The 19,824-nt window shown below is 40.5% G+C and overlaps 1 protein-coding gene across 1 annotated transcript in view; it reads right to left on the bottom strand.

The window, feature by feature from the left end:
- The window catches only part of LOC105920222 (dynein heavy chain 9, axonemal), a 211,752-nt gene that overhangs the window by 44,735 nt on the left and 147,193 nt on the right, over window positions 1–19,824 (bottom strand). The window contains exons 58-63 of the mRNA XM_036142589.1: window positions 19,415–19,619; window positions 12,083–12,247; window positions 8,270–8,410; window positions 5,390–5,560; window positions 5,112–5,234; window positions 1,402–1,595 (exon numbers count right to left, since the gene is read on the bottom strand). Of these exons, the coding sequence (XP_035998482.1) occupies window positions 1,402–1,595; window positions 5,112–5,234; window positions 5,390–5,560; window positions 8,270–8,410; window positions 12,083–12,247; window positions 19,415–19,619 (999 nt within the window). The remainder of the gene's footprint in view (window positions 1–1,401; window positions 1,596–5,111; window positions 5,235–5,389; window positions 5,561–8,269; window positions 8,411–12,082; window positions 12,248–19,414; window positions 19,620–19,824) is intronic.

The following is a 19,824-nucleotide window of genomic DNA, read 5'->3' as shown; positions in this document are numbered from 1 at the left end:
AGTGGGAGCATGTTAGCTTTCACCGTGATGAGTGCTGTCTGAACAGTGCAGTCAGTCAGGAACAATGTAGGACAAGGAGCCTGCATGCTTCCTATCGCAGTTCTTTTGGCAAATGGAACCCACAATGTCCATCACTGGCAAGCATATCCAGCTGCAGCCCCAGACATTGCAAAACACACCCCTGTTCTACCCCCGGTCCTACACAATGAGCCCACTGGCTTTAGGGTTAGAGTTACGGGACAGGGAAAGGCATACTTGGTGGGAGTTGGGTAGGGGGGTGTTTGGTAGTGGCTGCGGCTGCAGGTAGTACCCTTCTCTTCACTGCCGCTAAGGAAGAATCCCACAGTCCCTTGCGTGAGATGACGTTTAAGCACAGCCCACCTCACGGAAATTAACAAAAATGTTCAGAGAGGGTACAGTGCGCAGTTTGTAGTTCATTTTCGAGAAGGCTGTAGGCTCGGATTTGACCAGAATCATCCATGTGCGGTTCCATCGCATGATGACGTCAGAGGTAAAGGCTGTCCCAAATCGGCACAGCAGTCCTTTCCTGCCCACGATCGTACTTATGTTCTTACTGTTCCTACTGTTGAGCTCATGACAGGTCTAGGAACAGCAGCTAGGGCTATAATTAGAACATTTCAGATGGGACCTAGTTCTGCACCATCGCAGCAGACCTTCCCTCCATCCAGGAACTTGTACAGGTCTAGGGTCAGAAAAAGGGACGGGTAACATCTCTGCAGACCACACACATCCTGCACACAAACCGTTTAGACTTTTTCCACAGGGAGTGCCCCAACCCCCCACTGTCAATCTGATGAACACGTAACGTTCAGTACCCAGATCAATACCATGCTTATTAATACTAGTCCAACTAGATCTTACTTTGCTGTTGAAAATCTATATATTCATACAAGAAAAACAGGTTTATTTACCTGCTTAATATATTGTACTTTGTTGATTAAATGTGATTTTGATTCTGATATAGGATATAGGTTCATGTTTTGTAAATATTCGTCCCTGTGGGAATAATTTTGATTGTGTGAAGGACAAGAAGGGTACAAAAAACAATTATATGTACCAAATAACACTGTTCCTAGGAGGAGTGGATTAACTTTTAGACTGTATATGCATAGATAAATTATTGTTTGAAGAAAAGGGTTGATCATTCAAGGTAAAAGGATCTAGATATGGTACAGTTGATTTGTGCTCTACCATAGCGTTTAGGGTAGCAGGCAACTTGAACCTGTAATTGCAGCTAAACAGAATAATTGAACACATGCAAGCAGACAACCGAGAGCAAAAGCCAAGGTTATGTATTCAACCTTTCCCTGTTCAACAACAGGCCAGAGACGTCCTTCAAACATCACAGAACAAAGGTTAAACACTAATGCCACTGCTCACCTGACTGCGTATGTCATGCGGTCAGGTCTCAGGGTCCTCATCATGCAAAGCCTCTGGAGGGAGGTTTTGCTTTTCCAGTCCTGTGGGAGTTTCTCTTTTTCCGGACACTCGGACTCGACAAACTTCTTCCAGCGTTTGGCCGAACCCTGGATGTCTCTGTCCAGGTGCTTGAACTCATCCAAGGAGCACAGGGACTGGCAGATTGGAGAGAAAACAGATCACTGCGGGAGAAGCTTGCAGTTTTGCATATCCACATAAAAGTTTTTTGACCACTTCAGAAAGATTTCTCAGCAAAAGGGCTACGTTTGTTTGAAAAAAAAAAAAAAAGAGGATTGCTTATCTCCCCTCATACTTATTTAAATAAAATTTATTCAAAAGAAAATGCTGAGTAAACACAGTCGCTTTTTGTAACAGCATGGGGGTAAGGGAAGTCTAAATATGCATCCGCAGCAGAAACACTGGGGGTTCCAGTGTGATCCCCCAGCTGACAGACATCTTATCACATCCGTGGAAAACAGCAGTGTCACAGCGCTGCCTTGAGCAGGTATTCACTTTATGACAAGTACACACACACATATATAATGACAAGTACACACACACACACATTCAGTGTGTGTGGCTTGTTTTACATTGCATAAACCACCAGGAGGCCACTGAAAGCCTCTCCCAGCATACACAGAAGACAAGGTGTCAAGAAATAAAAGAACTCCGCACCCCTCAGAGTTGGTGAAGTGAAGGGAGATGAGACAAAGGGGCTCTCAGCAAACAGGGCTTCACTCTGACTTTAGCTTGTTTAATTATCTCAGGTGGGTGGCAACCTCTCAGTCCTCCTCGGAACGAACACACTCAGTCCAGAGGGATTCCTCTCCTGCTAATATTGTCAAGAGAGCCGAGCAATCAGAGGATCTTATCGTCCTTTAAAGCTTTCCTACTGATTATGTTTCCCGCTGCGATAAGAAAATCAAGTGACAGAATTTGATTAGCGGGGGCCTTGAACATCTGCAGTGCTCCGAGTGCAGTGAGGAAGGGCTCTCTCTGAGAACCTGCGGAGGGGTTTAGGTTAAGTTAATATTGTGGGCGGAACAGGCTGAAACATTTATGAACAGAAGAAATGAACAGACTGGCATACTGCTGCTAGGGTTCAGTAGCGCTGCTAAACTGATTTGACGGGAGATGGAAAATGTGCGTAGGAAGACAGCATTTTTTCTGTAGGAGAAACTGCAACTGCTTTGTTCAGTGTTATGATGCGTCGACGTCACATAGTGAGTCTGCAGAACACACGCTATCAGAAGAGAGATTTGGGAGAAGCTAAGACATATTTACCACAGATCTGTTAGCCATCTTTCAGTGCTGTCTGATTTCAGAGATGCCGCTGGACTGTGACACGGCCGTTCTAAACCCGTCCACCATGTTGCTTCTCTGGTGGTATGTTCAGGCTCATTGTCCAGTCTCAAACTTCCTGCAGCCTTAAACATGCTTTCATTCTGTATGACAGGCCAGGATTGCTGTATTAAGCTAGATCAGGGGTTTTCAAATTCATTGAATGTGAGCCTCCCCTTGGAATAGCTAAAGATACCCCCCCCCAACCACAAACCTACCCCACACAGGTCCCTGCAGTAAATGCATCTTTTTTTTGTGTTCCTGGAATGCTGTGTTTCAAAAACAACTGATAGCACAACACATGTTTTTTTTAATTGTATTTCTATTAACAAAGTACATTCCTATAAAAGGCCTATTCATAAAATATCCATCCAAATATTTCCATTTTACATGCTGCTTTTACTGAAACGTCACGGACAGAGGGCTTAGTTTGAAAATTCAACTGTCATTAGAGCAAATTCATAAACGATTGTTTTCAACAGCGGACAAACTGAACTAAACAGACGCCAATGTCAAACTGAACTCACGTCAACAGGAGACGTCAACTGAAATAATAATTAAAAAAGATAACCTGAATTTAACAGACGTCAACATATTCCATATTCCAATCTACTTTTTAGGCTAATTATACACAATTTAGACCTAGTGCTATTTTAACAAACATGCATTTTATTAGATCTTATCTCTTATCTGATGTATTTCTGATGTTTGGCACTTTGTTTTACCTCGTGTTAAAGTGCTCTTTAAATAATGATAACAATTATGATTATGATCAGAATAAAGTTTTGCATCACCTCCCAGAAGCTGGAAAGAAAAGAGACAAAAATATTTGTCACACCTCACTTAGTAACTATAATATTCTAGTCTAAATATTTTAGCCTAAATATTTTAGGCTAAAATATTAAACTTTTTATTTGATTTTGTGAAAAACTGTCTGTGATTGGCTGGTGAGGAGGACAGTTTTTGAAGTCGCGAGCGCAGAAACAGCCGAGCGAGCGCACAGCTGGTGTTGAGCGTGGAATGAGCAGGTGCGCGCGAGCAGAGACGGAACTGAGCGCGAGGACAATGGGTTGAGAAGAGTTTTTCAGAGCGCGTGCCAGACCGGTTTTGAGCGTTGTGAGCGTTGTGAAGAATACTACAAGTTCAATTCTTAGAAATCTTACTTAGAAATGTAGCTGCTCCCTATTGGACAAGCAGTGGTGATTTCTGATTTAAAAAACATAGCTACGCTGAAGAAATCCAAGTCAGCATAGAACCCCCCCCCCCACAAAAGACTTAACTGAGATCCAAGTTAGTGAGCGCTTATGTTGTTAATTTTGCATCGCTTGCCAGTCCCTCTTGTCTGTTCAACTCACCATGGCAGACATGGATTTTAAATATGTAACATACTATTTGTGCTTAAATAAATGGACAAGAGCACCCTTAATGTGATGCAAATTGACAGAAAATCTCTAATATTTGAACTCCAGGAAAATTTCACTGTGCTCTATTGGTAGTTATGCTTCGTTCTATTCGCTCAGTTCGTGCCGTTCACATCGCTCGAAACGTTAATTTGCTCCTGAACGTGCCTTTACATAGGGAAAACATGTGAATCACTCACTCCATTGGTCTTTTTTTCATACAGTGGGAACGTACCTTTATGGAGCTGAACTGGCGTTCTGCTCAGATGGAAGGTTCAGCATAGGCTAAAACCTGTTCACGGTATGGGGCTGAGCCTTTGTTAGGCGCTGTGATAGCTGCCCAGTGCTCCCTAAGGGATGTCTTAAATGCGACAGACAATTTTTTTTTGATTGTACAATTGCAATGACAAATAAAGATTCTTTCTTCTTTTTCTTAAGAAATAAACAGTCAACTGTCCACCGATGGCCCAGTCAAAGCCAGTCAGAGCTCAATCCAACTGGGTACCTCTGGCATAATTTTAAGATTGCACAAGCATCACCAATCCAATGTAAAGGAATTAGAGCCATGGTAAACTAAAGAATGGGCAAAAGTTCAAGTGACTCAAGGTGCCACTCCTGTAAAGACACACCAGAAGAGACATGCTTCTATCACTGCTGCAAAAGGTGATTCTACAAGTATAGATTCTTTGGGAGAGAGTCATCCATTTTCTACTTTCCCTTTGCAGAAAAAAAAAATCCTTAAGCATGCTTGCATAGCCACCCAACCACAGATTAATTTGAAGTTATAGTATCTCCTTTCATTGGTTTGCTCAGGCACTAAGAAAACAAAATACCAGATTGTGCCGCTCTGTATTTCACAGCAGAACTTTGACTCATCCCTAAATTGTCAAAAGGTTTTAATGGGGGAGCTATTTTTCCCATCTTCTGTACCTTGATCCCTCCCCAGGAGTGGTTGGATAGGAAATCCACTGGTGAAGTTACACCTGGTTGAACAGGATATCTCAAGAGGAAGTCCAGCTCTGCGGGGTTTATTTCATTATTCATCAGGAGTATCTGGGGACACAACAAACAGGAGGGCAATGTTGTATTCCCAACACAAACCGCAACTTCTTTCCGCTTGATTAGATCCAGACAGGGCTCATAGTCTCAGGAGCAGCTGATTCATGGCGGGGCACGTTTCTAGGGCGGAAAGCACCTCCCCTCCCTACCTGGAAGACGAGCTGAGCCACGTACGTGAGCTTGTCACACTCAAACAGGCCTCTGGTAGTGTACTGGAAGACCGAGAAGGTGATGCTGTCAATTAGGTTGGACACCCGCTGCTTCAGAGTCTCATCCGACTCGGCCTTCAGAACCGCTTTCTGGAAGACCACACCGAACGCCTGGAGACGCGCGGGAGCAGGAAGAACACACCGTCAGGAAAGGTAATGAGGCGGATGAATACACAAGGGTAACACAAAGAGACAGCTCTTTAAGGAGGCTTATACCACAAAATGTACCGTAGCTGCCCCCTGAATGATTTCATTAATGCTGACATGAACTTTCTTAAATGTTATTGGAGCGGCATGAGTCTTTTTGTTGAATACGTAAAACAATACAGTAGGAGAATTTCATAAATAAAACAATGAAACATATATAACAACAGTACTCTTGCAGGATGCTCAGTCAGTCAAAAATCTAAGATTACACCTAAGCATTTTATTCAGACCGAAGGAACACGGCCCCAGCAACAGAGCTGTCAGCTGAGACAAAAAAACAGGTTTTAAATCTCCTTGAAGACTCTAAATAAACACAGTGTGGCAAAAAAAAAGAAATGCTTGTTTGTTCCCAGTCAGTTGGGTCTCAACCTAAGTCTAAATAAAATGCAAAGTTGCACGTGTGGCACATCCAGCTTTAAAACAATGAAGACATCAGAGCAGAAAATGTTAGTTTATTTTTCCATGTTTGATAACAGAATAAATTATTGGTTAATAAATTGTCCAGCTATGGGAAATTTATTAACATCATGAGTGTCAGGTTGAGCCATTTTCTACCATCATAGCCAGCAGACCACTGTTTGTCCATTCTCACTTTCCTGATGTTTAAACCTACACCAAACCTTTGTCTTACAGTTGAAAGACTAATATATATGAGCTTTGTCTTTAAGTTGTCACTAAATGGATACGGCTTCAACCCTCGTGGGATACCCTACATTACTGGAAGACCGAGGGTACTGGATACCCTACATTATGTGCACCCAAGGTTAAATAAAATCTGATGTGCATATATAAAATATGATCTGAGTGTGCATAGCATGCATGGGCACTAAACAGAGGCAGTGCTGCTCGTCAGTGCCAGGATATATCCTGGAGAGGCAGATGAAAGTGAATGCGTCGCATAGCTCGGACTTGTGCCTCTCGTCATCCCAGGTGTTGCAGCCGGCGACAACCAAGCTGATGGAAGCAGATTCCAGAGCCGTGGCGCTGTTGCTCAAGGGGATTTTGCACAGTGGGGAACTAAAAATGGGCAATGAGCGAATGGAGGGGTTGCAAACCACGAATTCCTGGATGTTTTCCGTAACTGGTCAAATTAAGGGGGGTTCTTACTGTGGAATACTTAACAAAATAAGAACAGAGTTAAACTTAAACATAAACGTGGGAGGATTACGTTTTTGTGAGAAATCATAGGAAGGAAACAAGTGTTAAGCACAGAAACTACAAACATTATCACATCCATAACAGAAGGTAAACTCAGGGGTCCTGAGGGCTAAAGAGAAGCAGATATAGATGGATGGTTGATTAGTGGATGATTGGACGACTGAGTGATGAACCCACAGTCTGCACTGATTACTGATGAAGAACATTTTCATTAGTCAAGCCCATGCTTCAAACATGCTGAGCACTCAGAAAAGTCAGTGGAGGTTTTCTCTTTGCAGTTCCAGTTCTTTTCTCCTTTAGTTGGAAATTGTACCATCAGTGCCGGTGTAATATTTTAGGCCCTTATTACAAAAGGAAATTAAAACTGTTGAATTGAGTAAGTGATTTTATGCCATTTCGACCATTTGCTAAAAGGTAAAACGCCTGACTAAACATCCTTCAAGAGCAGTGGTTTCTTAATTTTGCCAAGGATTGCACATATTCGCTCACTAGTAAGGCAAGGTAAATTTATTTGTATAGCACACTTCAGTACTAAGACAATGCAAAATTCTTTGGTAGGGCTGCACAATATACTGCCAATATATCATTATTGCAAAAATCAGTGTGTACAATATCAATACCACAAAGAACTATTTGGAATAACTGCTGGTTAATGTATTCCAAGTCTGATGAGCTTGTGTTTTACATGCCAGTGTGATATTTAGCCAGTTGGACGGAGTCTGACTGCAGCAGATGCTCACACCGGACACAAATGACAATGACCAAAGGGCTAAAGATCATGGGCTGCTGGAAGCACAATGATAAAGAGAGGAGAGAGGTAAAACAGGGATATATCACAACTGATATTGTCAGTGGAACATTTACATTTACAACATCATTGCCATCACAGGAAGTGTCTGATATTGAGCAGCGATACTCCTGAGTCAAATAAAAAAAAATAGAAAAGACAGAAATGTTGATGTGCCGTGAGATGATTGGCCTTAACTTGAACTCCGATGTGGTGCAATATCAGTTTAAAAGATTTCTGCTTTTAAAATATATAAAAAAAAAATTAAAAAAAAACGTGCGTACAAATAAATAAATAAATAAAACTGACCATATAATTACCATTGTTTCATGTAGGGTCAAAGGTTTCAAAACTGTGAATGTGTTATTTGATTACGCCGGGAAACAAGTTGTGCGGAGGCAGCTACCTGAAGAGTCGGGAGTGATTGCAAACCATATCTCAGGCTGCCTTCTCTCAGGCTCGCTGGCTGACAATATGAGAGACATTACGCTCTACATAACCACATTAGGGAGCCACAAACACAATAAAAGCGGGGCAAAGAGCATAAAACATGATGAGCAAATGGAAGCGGGGAGGAGGGGAGAGGAGAAGCTGGGAGTGAAAAGACGGGCCTCGCTGGGAGCCCTTGAGGTGGGTAGGAAAACATAGTGGGTCAGTAGAGAGGCTACCTTGAGTGAGAACTGGTACATGGGGTGGATTTTATTGAGATCGTTCATTATGAAGTACATTAAGGAAGCCCGTGCTGCTGCCGGCCGGTAGTGCTCCCGAGCCTCGTTGATTTTGGCCTCTGTCACCCTGGCTTCTTTTACCTGCAGGAAAGATATCGCACTTTAAACACAAAGAGACAGTCTGCACAATTACGCATAAAAGCGGGCGCTGACTTGTGCACGACGCAATAATTCAACCCCCGGTGAAGAGCAGATCCCACCGAGCGGCTCTCGCGTCACACGGAGCGTGTGTGTTACACCGAGAGTTTTCGTTTTTTTTTTTTTTTTTTTATCAGCTACTGAATGTGCAATTATGTTTAGAAATGAACATCTGCATAGGCAGTGCTCATCCTCTCACAGGCACACTCTCACAGCATCACAAGTAGCTTTTCAGATGTGCTCTGAAAAATGTCAGCGACATCAGTAAATATCGAGCGCAGACGAGGCATAAAAGCTGACATGATCTGATCTTCTGACCAAGGAGGGAGAAACTTGGGAGTGTTTCCTGTTAGAAAAGCGAGAATACAGAGGGTATACTCTGCATACGGATGATTCAGCTTTTACTTTGAGGTACCACTTCTGGAGAATTAAGAATGTCTGCATGGAACATTTCATCTAGGAGGGACAGACTAATAACCTTTAGAGCAAGCGCATTTTTTAACGACGTGATACTTATTTAAATGGTTACAAGGTGCAGACAGGGGACTGAAGTCTATTAGTCCTCTGAAACTAGGATAAAATTACTAGAGCAGGGATATTTTCAGACAGTAGATGACTCACTGACCTAAGAAGGAGTCCTTTTTCATTGTACGTTTCGACAAATGATCCTTCCGAGTGGCACACACTCAGAAATTTTCAGGCTCTCAGTTCTGAGAAGTCGTTTGTGCTGACACTATAGCCTCAAGTTACTGTCTGCCAATTAGGAGGAAACAGGGAAGATGGCGAGAAGAATCATACAGTGAGCTGTGAAAGTGATGTCTGCTAAGTCTATTGACTTTTAATGTGAGCCTTTAATCCTCTCTTAAGAGGTAATGATATACGGTTGCTCTCCAAAAGTGTACAAATACATTTTGGAAAGTTTTTTTGCGATGCTAAAGAAACCCCAACGAATCGTTTCTCTTTACCCTGTAGATGTCAATTGAAAAACAAACGCATTTAATATCAGAAAATTTGATTTAAACAAAACACTGCAATAACCTTTGTGGTGCAGACCTTGTATAAATGGACAGAAACGTCGAGGGTTAGCTGGCAGTTTCTGAAGTAAAGTTCTGTGAGGTTATTTTTGGTAATTGTTCCTCACAGAAAAATGACAAATCTCTGTGAGCTTTGTTGGAAAGTGCAGGAAGTTAACAAGCTAGTCAGAGCCACATCTTGGCTGTTTTTAAATTGGTTGGCTTTAGAAATTGAAAACAACTCAAACAAAAAATGTTCACGAGTGAGTTAGAATGCTATGTTAGCACATATTAACAGTACAAAAACGTCCAAAGAGACTTCTCTTACAGTTGGTGCTGTTTTGTTCTGCCGGATTTCTGTGTTCCTGTATGAATTTACATTGTCTGACCTCTCAGTTTTCTCTAACTTTCTCAGTTTTTTGTTGTAAAAGTTTGAAATGTCATTGCTAAAAAGAAAGGTTTTCTTGCAAACTTGACTAAAAGAGCAAATGTATTTGTTCATGGAGAGTATGCACTGTAATTTTCATCAGTTACATTAAGTTGGCTCTGAAAGTCATGTCGTGGAAACTAAAGGTTACTAATGTAATGTTATATTTAAAGGACTACTTAGGCTAAGAGGCTAGAACACCAGATATGAAGCACTGACCTAACTGCTGGAGTCTGGATTAGAGATTTGGGAGAAGGATAGACAACATAAAAACTTGTGCTCAGCAGTATGCTGCTCTCTGTGCATTACTCCTCTGTCTTCCAAAACATACACAATAACGGGTTTAGAAATGGTACACAGTGGCCGCCGCTTCCTTTTATTGGGTTTTTAGAGTCCCAGTGTTACTTTGGAAGAGGTAGAACAGCAAGATGCAATAAGATTTTTCAGTTATGCTTAAAAACATGACTGTGAAGGAAAACAGCGCTATATAAAGGAGTGGCTGTAAGGAAGACATGTTAAACAAACGGGACTGTTAGGGTGAAGTAAGCCTGGAAAAACGATTTCAGCTCGTCTCTGTCATAGCTGCTCGTGTTTATGGTATCATTTGGCAGCTAACTTGGCAGCTAACACGGCTGTCATCTTTAAAGATTGAGTAATTTGGGTGTAAAAAGGCAACTCTTCCGGTCACTGATCCCCGAACACTAGTCTGATGAGTCGATGCTCAGCTCCTGAGCTATTATGCTGTATCAACAATTTTGTGTTTAGTTGTCTGTGTTTTACAGGTCATTTTGTGGTCTTGTCACAATTTACCTACCAGTTAGATTTTTATTTGTCTCGTATCATGGGCAGTGGTAGCTGGAGCTAGCTAAAAAGATACCTTCACAAACTCATATTCCACAAACAAAAATATTAGCTTCGCTACCATTAAGCAGCTGATAAATAGGGACATTTGAGGAAGCTAACGTTAACAGATAATGATAACTCAGTGCTGTATGTATTACCCGCCTTCAGACAATATATGGCGTACGCACGTGACATGACAAATGTATGCAGCGCTGCGTGTTTAAGGGGGTTGTTGTTTTAGTCCAAGACAAATGACTTTTAATCTTTAACGTTTACAGGCCAGTGGAAGCATTGAAAATAAAATTCAGTCCCTCTTTGTCAATGCAGTTGCTATGTGAGCGTGTGGGTTGAGAAGGTTATAGCCACCACAGCCACCACAAAACACGCTCCCCCCACTAAATATGCCTTTCCTTGTCCCCTAACCCTAAAGTCAGTGGGTGTGTTGCATGTCTGTGGGCGTATTGTGTGGGACAGCGGGGAGAGTTTTGCAGTCTCCACGGCTTCCAACACATACAATAATTATCTGTTATTGTATGTGTTGGAAGCCAGTGTTGCCAGTTCAAGCAACCAGCTCTATTACCTCTACCTTGTAAACAATAAACGAACAAGCCCAAAGTTGCTGATAACAAGCAGACATGGCAACACTGCTGGAAGGCTGGAACACAGTGCTGAGTTTTTCCAGAGGTCCCTTTTACGCTCTTTCATCACTCTTTAAGAGAAGTGTAATAAATCAAGACTTTTTGGGTTACTTATTGTTGTAACATCAACAATATCAATATTGTTATATTTAATGTGGACTATTTTTGAACTGAAAAGCGTAAATTAAAATTGGTTTCATCATTGCTGTGAATTGCTGTAATCCCATGTTAGTTAAATGTCCCTTTAGGATTGCCATATGGTAGGCACTTGGCAGTAAGGGCCAGCCGGTGTTTTGTTCCCAAAGTGTTGGAAAATTAAGAGTCCCACTGAGCAGTGCAGCAACCCAAAAGCCCAGTTCCAAGTACAGTTTCCTTTCACCTCATGCGGTGCAACCCAAACATTCTTTGGTTTTTTTATACTTCGCCAAGAATACACATTCCAGAGACAGTAATATCATCAAATGACTGTCAAAAATGGATTTAGTTTTGTAGCGTTCACAAGCACGTTTATCCTTTAATTTACTGTAATAACACTGTAATAACACATGGGGCTACAAAGAAAATTATTACAAATATACAGTATATATATATATATATATATATATATATATATATATATATATATATATATATATATATATATATATATATATATATATTTGTGTGTGTGTTTCAATGCGTGTGTGTTTCAAACCTTCTGTTCTATCTCTGCAGCAGTGCGTTTGGTTGTCTCCAGATTTTCCACGAGCACCGTGTCTCCAAGGAAGTTTCCTGAGGCTGAGGACAAACGGGACAGCAAGTTGTCCTCCAGGGTCTTCAGGGTGATCTTAAAACCATTCTGCTCCTTCGTCAAGTCGGACTACGACACAAAGAAATACTTGGTGTGAAAAACATCAGCAGGTTATTACATTTCTCATGTTTGTCATTTGAATGTGGAATGATGGGAACGGACTGGGTCAATAGGAGGGAAATTATGCTGAAGGTCACCTCAAAGGCAGAGCCGATTGATACGCGCTGCATTGCTGTAGGGACACAGCACTCAGAGATGAATTAACTCACATCCGACGGGTTGCCCACCACTAACTTCTCTGTGTGGGGAGGCCGTCGATTCGAAGGGGAGGGAAGGAAGCTTTGACGGGGAGCTACCCACAAAACCACACACCCACCCATGTCGATAATGAATAATCTCTTAGGAAACACCATTTTTTAAATCATGAACGACTACAAGCATTGGGCAGGAGGTGGACGTAGAAATTCACATCATATGGATTAACAAACCCTGCTGTCTAAAAACACTTCAACTCTGACAGTCTTTTTTCTTTGTTCTAGCTAAAAAACAAAACAACAGGGTCAGCGGAGAAATTTAAACTTTTTCTCAAAGAATAGTATTTGAGTGGCATGGTAAAAGCAAAGTCGACACAGTAGTCCATTGTTTCATCCTGCTTTGCCCTTCATTTCAGTCTATAGCAGTTTCTTGTTTCTACTTGATAATGACTTTGCTGAAGTCTCCCTAACAATACCTTCTTTTACAACCTTTGAATTATTGTACTTTCATTGAAAGGAGGGCGGCTGTTGGGGAAAACTTTGTTCAGTGACTTGATTTTCATGAAATGTAACAGTGCAGTTAAATGTAATTCTGAATGTTCCAAAACTACATTAAAAAGACTCACTACAGCCCCTATATCTGTTGTTGGTTCTTCTGTCTGAATTGTCTGCATATGACTGAAAAACTAGGATTGAAACAATGAAAATAAAAAAAAGTCCAACCAAATCATGATAATGTTAGCCTAGCACTGGACAAAACTACTCTGCATTGTGAGTAGCAAAGGTAACTTTGGTTGAGGGACATGTGCCATCGAATCTTGGACGGTCGTCTTTTTTTGGGCCAAAACACTAAAAATGTCCTGTGTAGGGGTCTGCTAGCATGTCAAACTCTTAAAATAGACTCAAGATAAAAATAAAAAGGTAAATTTAAAATAGATTAGGGTCATGGCGTAATGTGACCCGAAATCCTACTTAACACAAAGAATGTATGGAGGCAGCCAGAACTTTAAGCTGCCAAGTGGTCCTCAGGGAGGTTTATGCAAGCTTAGCTGCTGAAGCATAAGGTGTCAATTATAATCAGGATATCCCAAATAACAGCCACACAAAGGGTTTAAAGATCACAATCAGAACATAAGGTTCTCCAAACTACCTCAAATAATAAAGCCAAAATAAGACAGTCTAGAGTTTTTTCAGTGAAACTTTGTCTCATCACAGTGAACCAGTGTTTGCCAGTGAACCTCTGGATGATTCAAAGATGAAAAGTGCTTCAGTCAAACGAGACCCAAACCGACCAACTTGGCATCAACTCCACCTGCCATGATAGAAAGGAGAAATTCTTATCCCTTTGGGGCTGTTTTTCTCCTAAAGGTAGAGGGTGACTTTGTTGGCTTGCAGGACCAATGGGACTGGCTATATAATACAAAATCTTGAACGAAAGATGTCTGCCTTCTGTGGGAACCCTGAAAATTGGGTCTGCTTAAATTACAAAGTTCCAAAACTGAACTCCAATGCAACAATGGAGTGGCTAAAAAAATCCCATTAGGATCATTGCCTAGCTAGGGTCACACAGCTTTGAGCTTCTAACTACAAGCCAAGAAACTTGAAAAGTAGAGTAATTTGTAGACTAGTGCCTCAGAAACCCTCACGAGGTATCTACAAACTTGGTGAAAAAACTTTAATTCATTGTGCTTACCAATTATAGTTGTTCCAGTTATGTTTGTTCCACCAAGTTCAAAATCTCAAAATCTTTGCTCTTTTAACAATGTTCTAATTTCCCGACATGCAAATATATATATATATTTTTACATAATGTATATGCTAATTTTCTTCATACATATTTATCATTAAAAATAATAATTTATTTGTTGGCAGGCAAACATAATAATAAAAACAAAAACAAACAAAAGAGAATATTATATGTACTGTATTTCCCACACTGTAATTAGATTGCGCTATAAGAGGTGATGAATTAAGAGATCCATCTTTAAAACAATAATTCCATTTTGTTTGGATGGAAACAAATTCACATCCCTTTATAAAAAAAAGTATTGTGCTTCTGAGTTAATATTACATGGTCTAAATCTGTTGTTAATAACCAGGTTGCAGTTGAAAGGTGCTAAAATGGCCCCTAAGGAATTTTTAAAAGTTTCAAACAGGATGTAATTGGTGTAGTTTTTTTGAAGCAAAGTCTGTCTCTGCAGGGGACAGAAAATGATCACAATGTTGTTATTTATTTTATTTTATTTTTCATGTGCTGGACAGAGCCAACTGTGACCTTCTACATGTTTGCACTCACTGCTCTTGAGGGGGGGAACGCTTTCGGCACTAAAACATTCCCAAGTGGATGCAGTAATGAGTCAGTTTTTAACGATTAGCTTCCCTCTGGCACATTGTACTTGTAATTACCCCAGCTTGGGGAAAAACAAACAATTAACCAGTCAGCAGAACACCCTAATTGGTATTAAAATGAGATATTACATCTATCATTTTTTTGGGCAAATGATTACTGGGTGCCACGATGCGGCCCTGTTAAGGTAATTTAGGAAGCGGAGCATTACACTTCTCTCATTAATGCAGAAGGTCTGTGAAAAAGCTAGTCTGCTGCAAACACACACAATGCATTCATGCACAAGTTCACCATGAGGATAAATACTGAATGCCCCCCCAACCCTCACACAAACACACACACCCCCCTCTACGCACCCTGTGCACAGGCCAGGAAAAAGGCATCTTGACATTTTAAGCTTCTTATACCTCCTTTGGCCCAGTTAAACAGGAGCTCTTTCACCTAGCAATCATCTTATGCCTGAGCAGCAACGCTAACCTCATTAAAGGTATAATGGCACAGAGTTATTGGAAGAATATAAACAGGTACAGGCAATTTTCCCTCCTCTGTCATTGCGATGATTGTTATCAGTCTGGGTTGTTTACCGACAACAAAAAGCCATTCAGAGCTTCATTCTACAGGTCATGTTCAGATACGAGGAGGCCTAGGAGTATACAGAGACTCCGACACCCCTCCCCCCCCCAAAGTTTCCATGTTAATTAAAATGATAAGTGAGTTCCAGATCTTGTTTTTTTTCCCCCAGTATCATTTGATCTGAGAGAAATGCTAATTAAACAAGCATCATTAAATCCCATTTCACTCCGTTGGATTTTGCTGAGAGGACATAAGGCTGAAAATATCTCTGGCATTTTGCCATTTCGTCCTCCTCCTCTTCATCTTGCCCTTAGTCAAAAACGATGATTTGACCATGGATGACGACCCTACAGTTACAGGTCTGATAGAAGTAACGCCCATCAAGGCTGGACGAAAAAGAGGTCACCTCCAGAAAAACCAACAAAAAGCATATAAGATTTTCTTAGAGCAAATCTGCCCGACACGTTAACAGAGTTCCTGTGATATCTTCCGCTCTAATCTCTACACGACACCGGCAGCAGCCAGACGTGTTCCGAGTGAAGAGGGATTTCTGACTTCCCATTCCCTGTTCAACTAACAAGAGCCGCATTTTAGGAACAACGAAACTGTGTCAATGTGTTGACTAATTGGTGTGATACAGTAGCGCCATTGGCCAATCCATTTTCAAACAACTCACATGAAACGAGCAGATTGCGGATAAGAAGGCATAGAGGCATCGTTAGGCATTGGAGCTTTGATCAAGAGAGGTTTCCCTTAATTACAACCATTCACGCTGTGGCACATACTTTGGATATAACAACTATGCGGTGCTCATTACTTTTTCAAGTTGCTCAACAACTTGGTGCTATTGTAGACAGTGTAGAGAGTATGTCACACTCATTACACCAGTTTAATAACACATTTACCCATCTCACTATCAACAACTCCTTCTAAAGGTCATATTCAATCAAGGTCTAAGACACGTTTTTACTGTCTTTGGGTCATTTTTATGAGCACCAAGTGATAGAGACCGACCCACCACAGTTACACCACTGATTTACCAAGATAGATGAGGACTGAAAACAATGTAAAAGGGGGTTGGGTGTTAATACAGTTTTAAAGCTGCTGTTAAACCATTTTCTGCCTTGCTGTGTATGATGGCATATTGAAACATTCATGGAACATGGATTTAAAACTGAGACGAAAGAGGAGGATTTTGTTGACCATCGAGCTCATCACCACCTTTAAAGTATGCATGTTTCTTTTGATGCACTCCCATTCTGAATAGTGCATGCTTACAGGGATCTATAGTGTGGAATTCAGCATTATGCTACATCAGGATATGCTACATTTTTGCTGTGGCATTACCCCCTTGTTTAACTTATTTGTTCATATTTAAGGATCAATGAATGGTTCTGCTTACAGTCTAAACATAGTAAAAATTACCTGAAATAAATACATACTTCCACAAAAATACTGGTGAAAGATCCACTTTAACTACACACTTTTAGTAGTCCTTAATAAACTTCTGGCATAAATCTAACAGGATATATGTAGACTCTTCAATGTAGAACTGGTATAGTTGGTGTATATTGGTTGGTTTCCTGGCACACATGCAGTGTTTAGGCACAGACCCCATATTCACAATAGAGTTGAAGTAGTTTCTTTCACAGCGCCATTCCATAAGCTTTTTTCTAGTTTGTGTCATGTTGTGTGGGTGTGGAGGAGAACAAACAACTTACAGGAGGAGACAAGGGAAACACAAATGGGAACATAGGCAGTCACATGCAGTGCAACAGGAGGTGTGACAGGAGAATCTGGCACAGGATAATGTGAGTAAAAGAGCTTATATACTGAGGCCAGTGTGGTAATCAGGGTCTCCAAACAGAACTATTTTCCAAATTTTTAATACTTCCACTTATACTAATCCTGGTGGTAAAACAAAAAAGTGAAGTCTAGCCAGGTGCTGCTATTCAAAGTAATTTAACTAACTGATAATCTGCAGGTTTAGCCATGTCTATAAACCGAAAGTTTGCCATCTTTGAAGGTCTGTGGTATAATACCAAAGCAGTAAAACATCAACAGTGAATAATCTAATTTTGTTAAGGAATAATTTTAAGGCCATATCCAAACAGTTTGTGTTCAACAACTTTACAGCATGACAGAATATTCCCAAGTGGAAAACATTTGAGTCAATATTTCCAGGAGTGGACGACACATCAATGTCAGCTCAGAGAAATTGCAAAAATCAACAGCTCCTGCTCAGACTTGACAGGCTTCTATTTGGATATGAACCGTTAAACTTCATGACAGGATAGATAGAAAAAGACTGAACAGTTATGGGTTGATTGGAAGGGTTCCCAGGAGAAAATGTATATACTCTTTAAACAAAGAGAGAAAAAGCAAGGAGCTGAGGGGTGGACACTAATTAACACAGAAGCTGAACAGACATACATAGAAGTGCAAGAAAAACTTCATCAGATAATTCTAAAAGCCCAAAAACCAGAAGAAGGAACAATGGAACTAATACAGAGAGGAATTAACTAAAATAGAAATCACTATAGAACATAGACAACAGGGAAATGAGAAAAAGAGACATAAAAGAAACACAAAACACCAAAAAAAAAAAAAACATAACCGTTTGCTTTATTCTTGTAAAAACCAGTGCTGATCCCAGTTTTAGGATCACTGTTCTTTTAAAGCAAATATTTGTGTCTGATGGTTTGAGGTGTAGAATAAGGAAATCATTGTCCTTGTTGGGTTGACAAAGTCAACAAATAAGACTTGTAAGCAGCCAGATCGATGACATTCAACTAGTTGCTACACTAGCATTGTTAAAGTCCCAACTATCGTGTATCACAACATTTTTGGTTCATGTTGCAAAAAAAAAAAAAAACCCGGGATGACAGACACAAAAAAAATATTTGAAAATGATGAGAAAACTGCTATCTGGTAATAATGTGAATATTAATATCTGCTTCATAGCTTTCTACTGATGCTATACCACAGGGTTAGTCCACATATTTTTTATGTTTGTATTATTTTCACGAGTCTGGACTGTATTTGATTGTCTGTTGGTCAAAATCCAGTGTCATCAAACCTGAACTGGATAATTGTTTTACTTGCAAAAGCACGCGTTTAGCATCTTCTTTTAGGATCTTTTTTTTTGTGTGTGTTTTTTAGTGACATCGAACACTACAAAAAAACAAAAACACACGATCTATGTAGAAGTTAGACCTGAACTTGGACAATCTGCACTGATTCTAAATTATTTAAAACACACTGTCATTTGTGAAGCCTTTTACTTTACTTATCAAAACAAAAACGGGTTTTTGTTTAAAAAAAGAGAAATACTGCATTCCAATCTCCTTCTTGGAAACTTAATTTCAGATACTGTCTCACCTTATGAGCTGAATGTATGGATCCAGCTCTAATTTTTTGGCATTTTGCAGCTTTAGTTAAATGCTTGTGCCTTATATGTGACTCCGTAAAAGTAAAGGCAATAGTGATAAAAAAAAAAAATCATAAAATACTTCTAATTTAAAAACATTATTCCTTGCATATTTAAAGTGGAGATCTAATTTTCGATTGACTCCATATTCATGTTTAAGCCATGGAAATACACACAACTATTTATACGCACAATGTTATGCGCGCACACCCACACCACCGTAAGCCTCATAATTATCAGACATAAACTAGGCGTTAATCAAAGGCGCTGACTGATTGTCTTTGAATCAAAGAGCCCAGACTCGCAGCCTCCTGTGATGTTTCGAGACAGACGTTGTTGATTTTTTTTTTCCTGACATGTTGCGTTAAAGATGGATAATGACAAGCAGGAGTGCTATACCCATTTTGTGGAGGCCCCTCACTTCCCTGTCTGTTTCCTTTAATCATATCAGCTCAGAGGAGATGTTGGGAGTAAATCTCAGGTAGTGTAACGTGAATTGTTGTTTATCCTCCGGGCAAAAACTGATGAGTGGGTCACGTCTGCTCAGGTTCACATTTACATCTCTGTGACAATTTCTGAAAACATCCTTGTCGTGCAACACTTTCAGGTAGATTTCCTCTGCTTCTTCTTACCTTCAGCTGCTCCAGGTCAGGTCTCTCCATTCTAACCACGGCAGCCAGCAGCTGGTCTTCCAGTCCGTCTCTGGTCACTGTGAAATTGATCAGGGTGCACTGGGCCTGCAGCTCCGGCTGGTAATGAGGGCTAGCCAGCTTGGTGTGTAGGATGAGACGGAAACCGGGGTTGTACTCGCACTCCTTGTCTCCAATCTTTATATACCTGAAATGTTTGATCATTGAGAGTCGCTGTGTGAATGTCAGGACATAGGCAGCATCAAAAAGTCACTCCAATGGCGACCAAAGGGCTTGTGATTAATAGAAACCTTTGAACCGTTCTTCTGTGTTAAAGCCTGTCACGTTTTCATATATTTGTATAATAAATGTGGAACCAATTAGTGTATCATCCAATTAGGATAGGACTGTTG

The sequence above is a fragment of the Fundulus heteroclitus genome, chromosome 10 (assembly GCF_011125445.2).
Source record: "Fundulus heteroclitus isolate FHET01 chromosome 10, MU-UCD_Fhet_4.1, whole genome shotgun sequence".
NCBI classification, from domain to species: domain Eukaryota; kingdom Metazoa; phylum Chordata; class Actinopteri; order Cyprinodontiformes; family Fundulidae; genus Fundulus; species Fundulus heteroclitus.
Note: the sequence above shows the minus strand (reverse complement) of the source record. Positions and strands in the feature narration are given on the sequence as shown.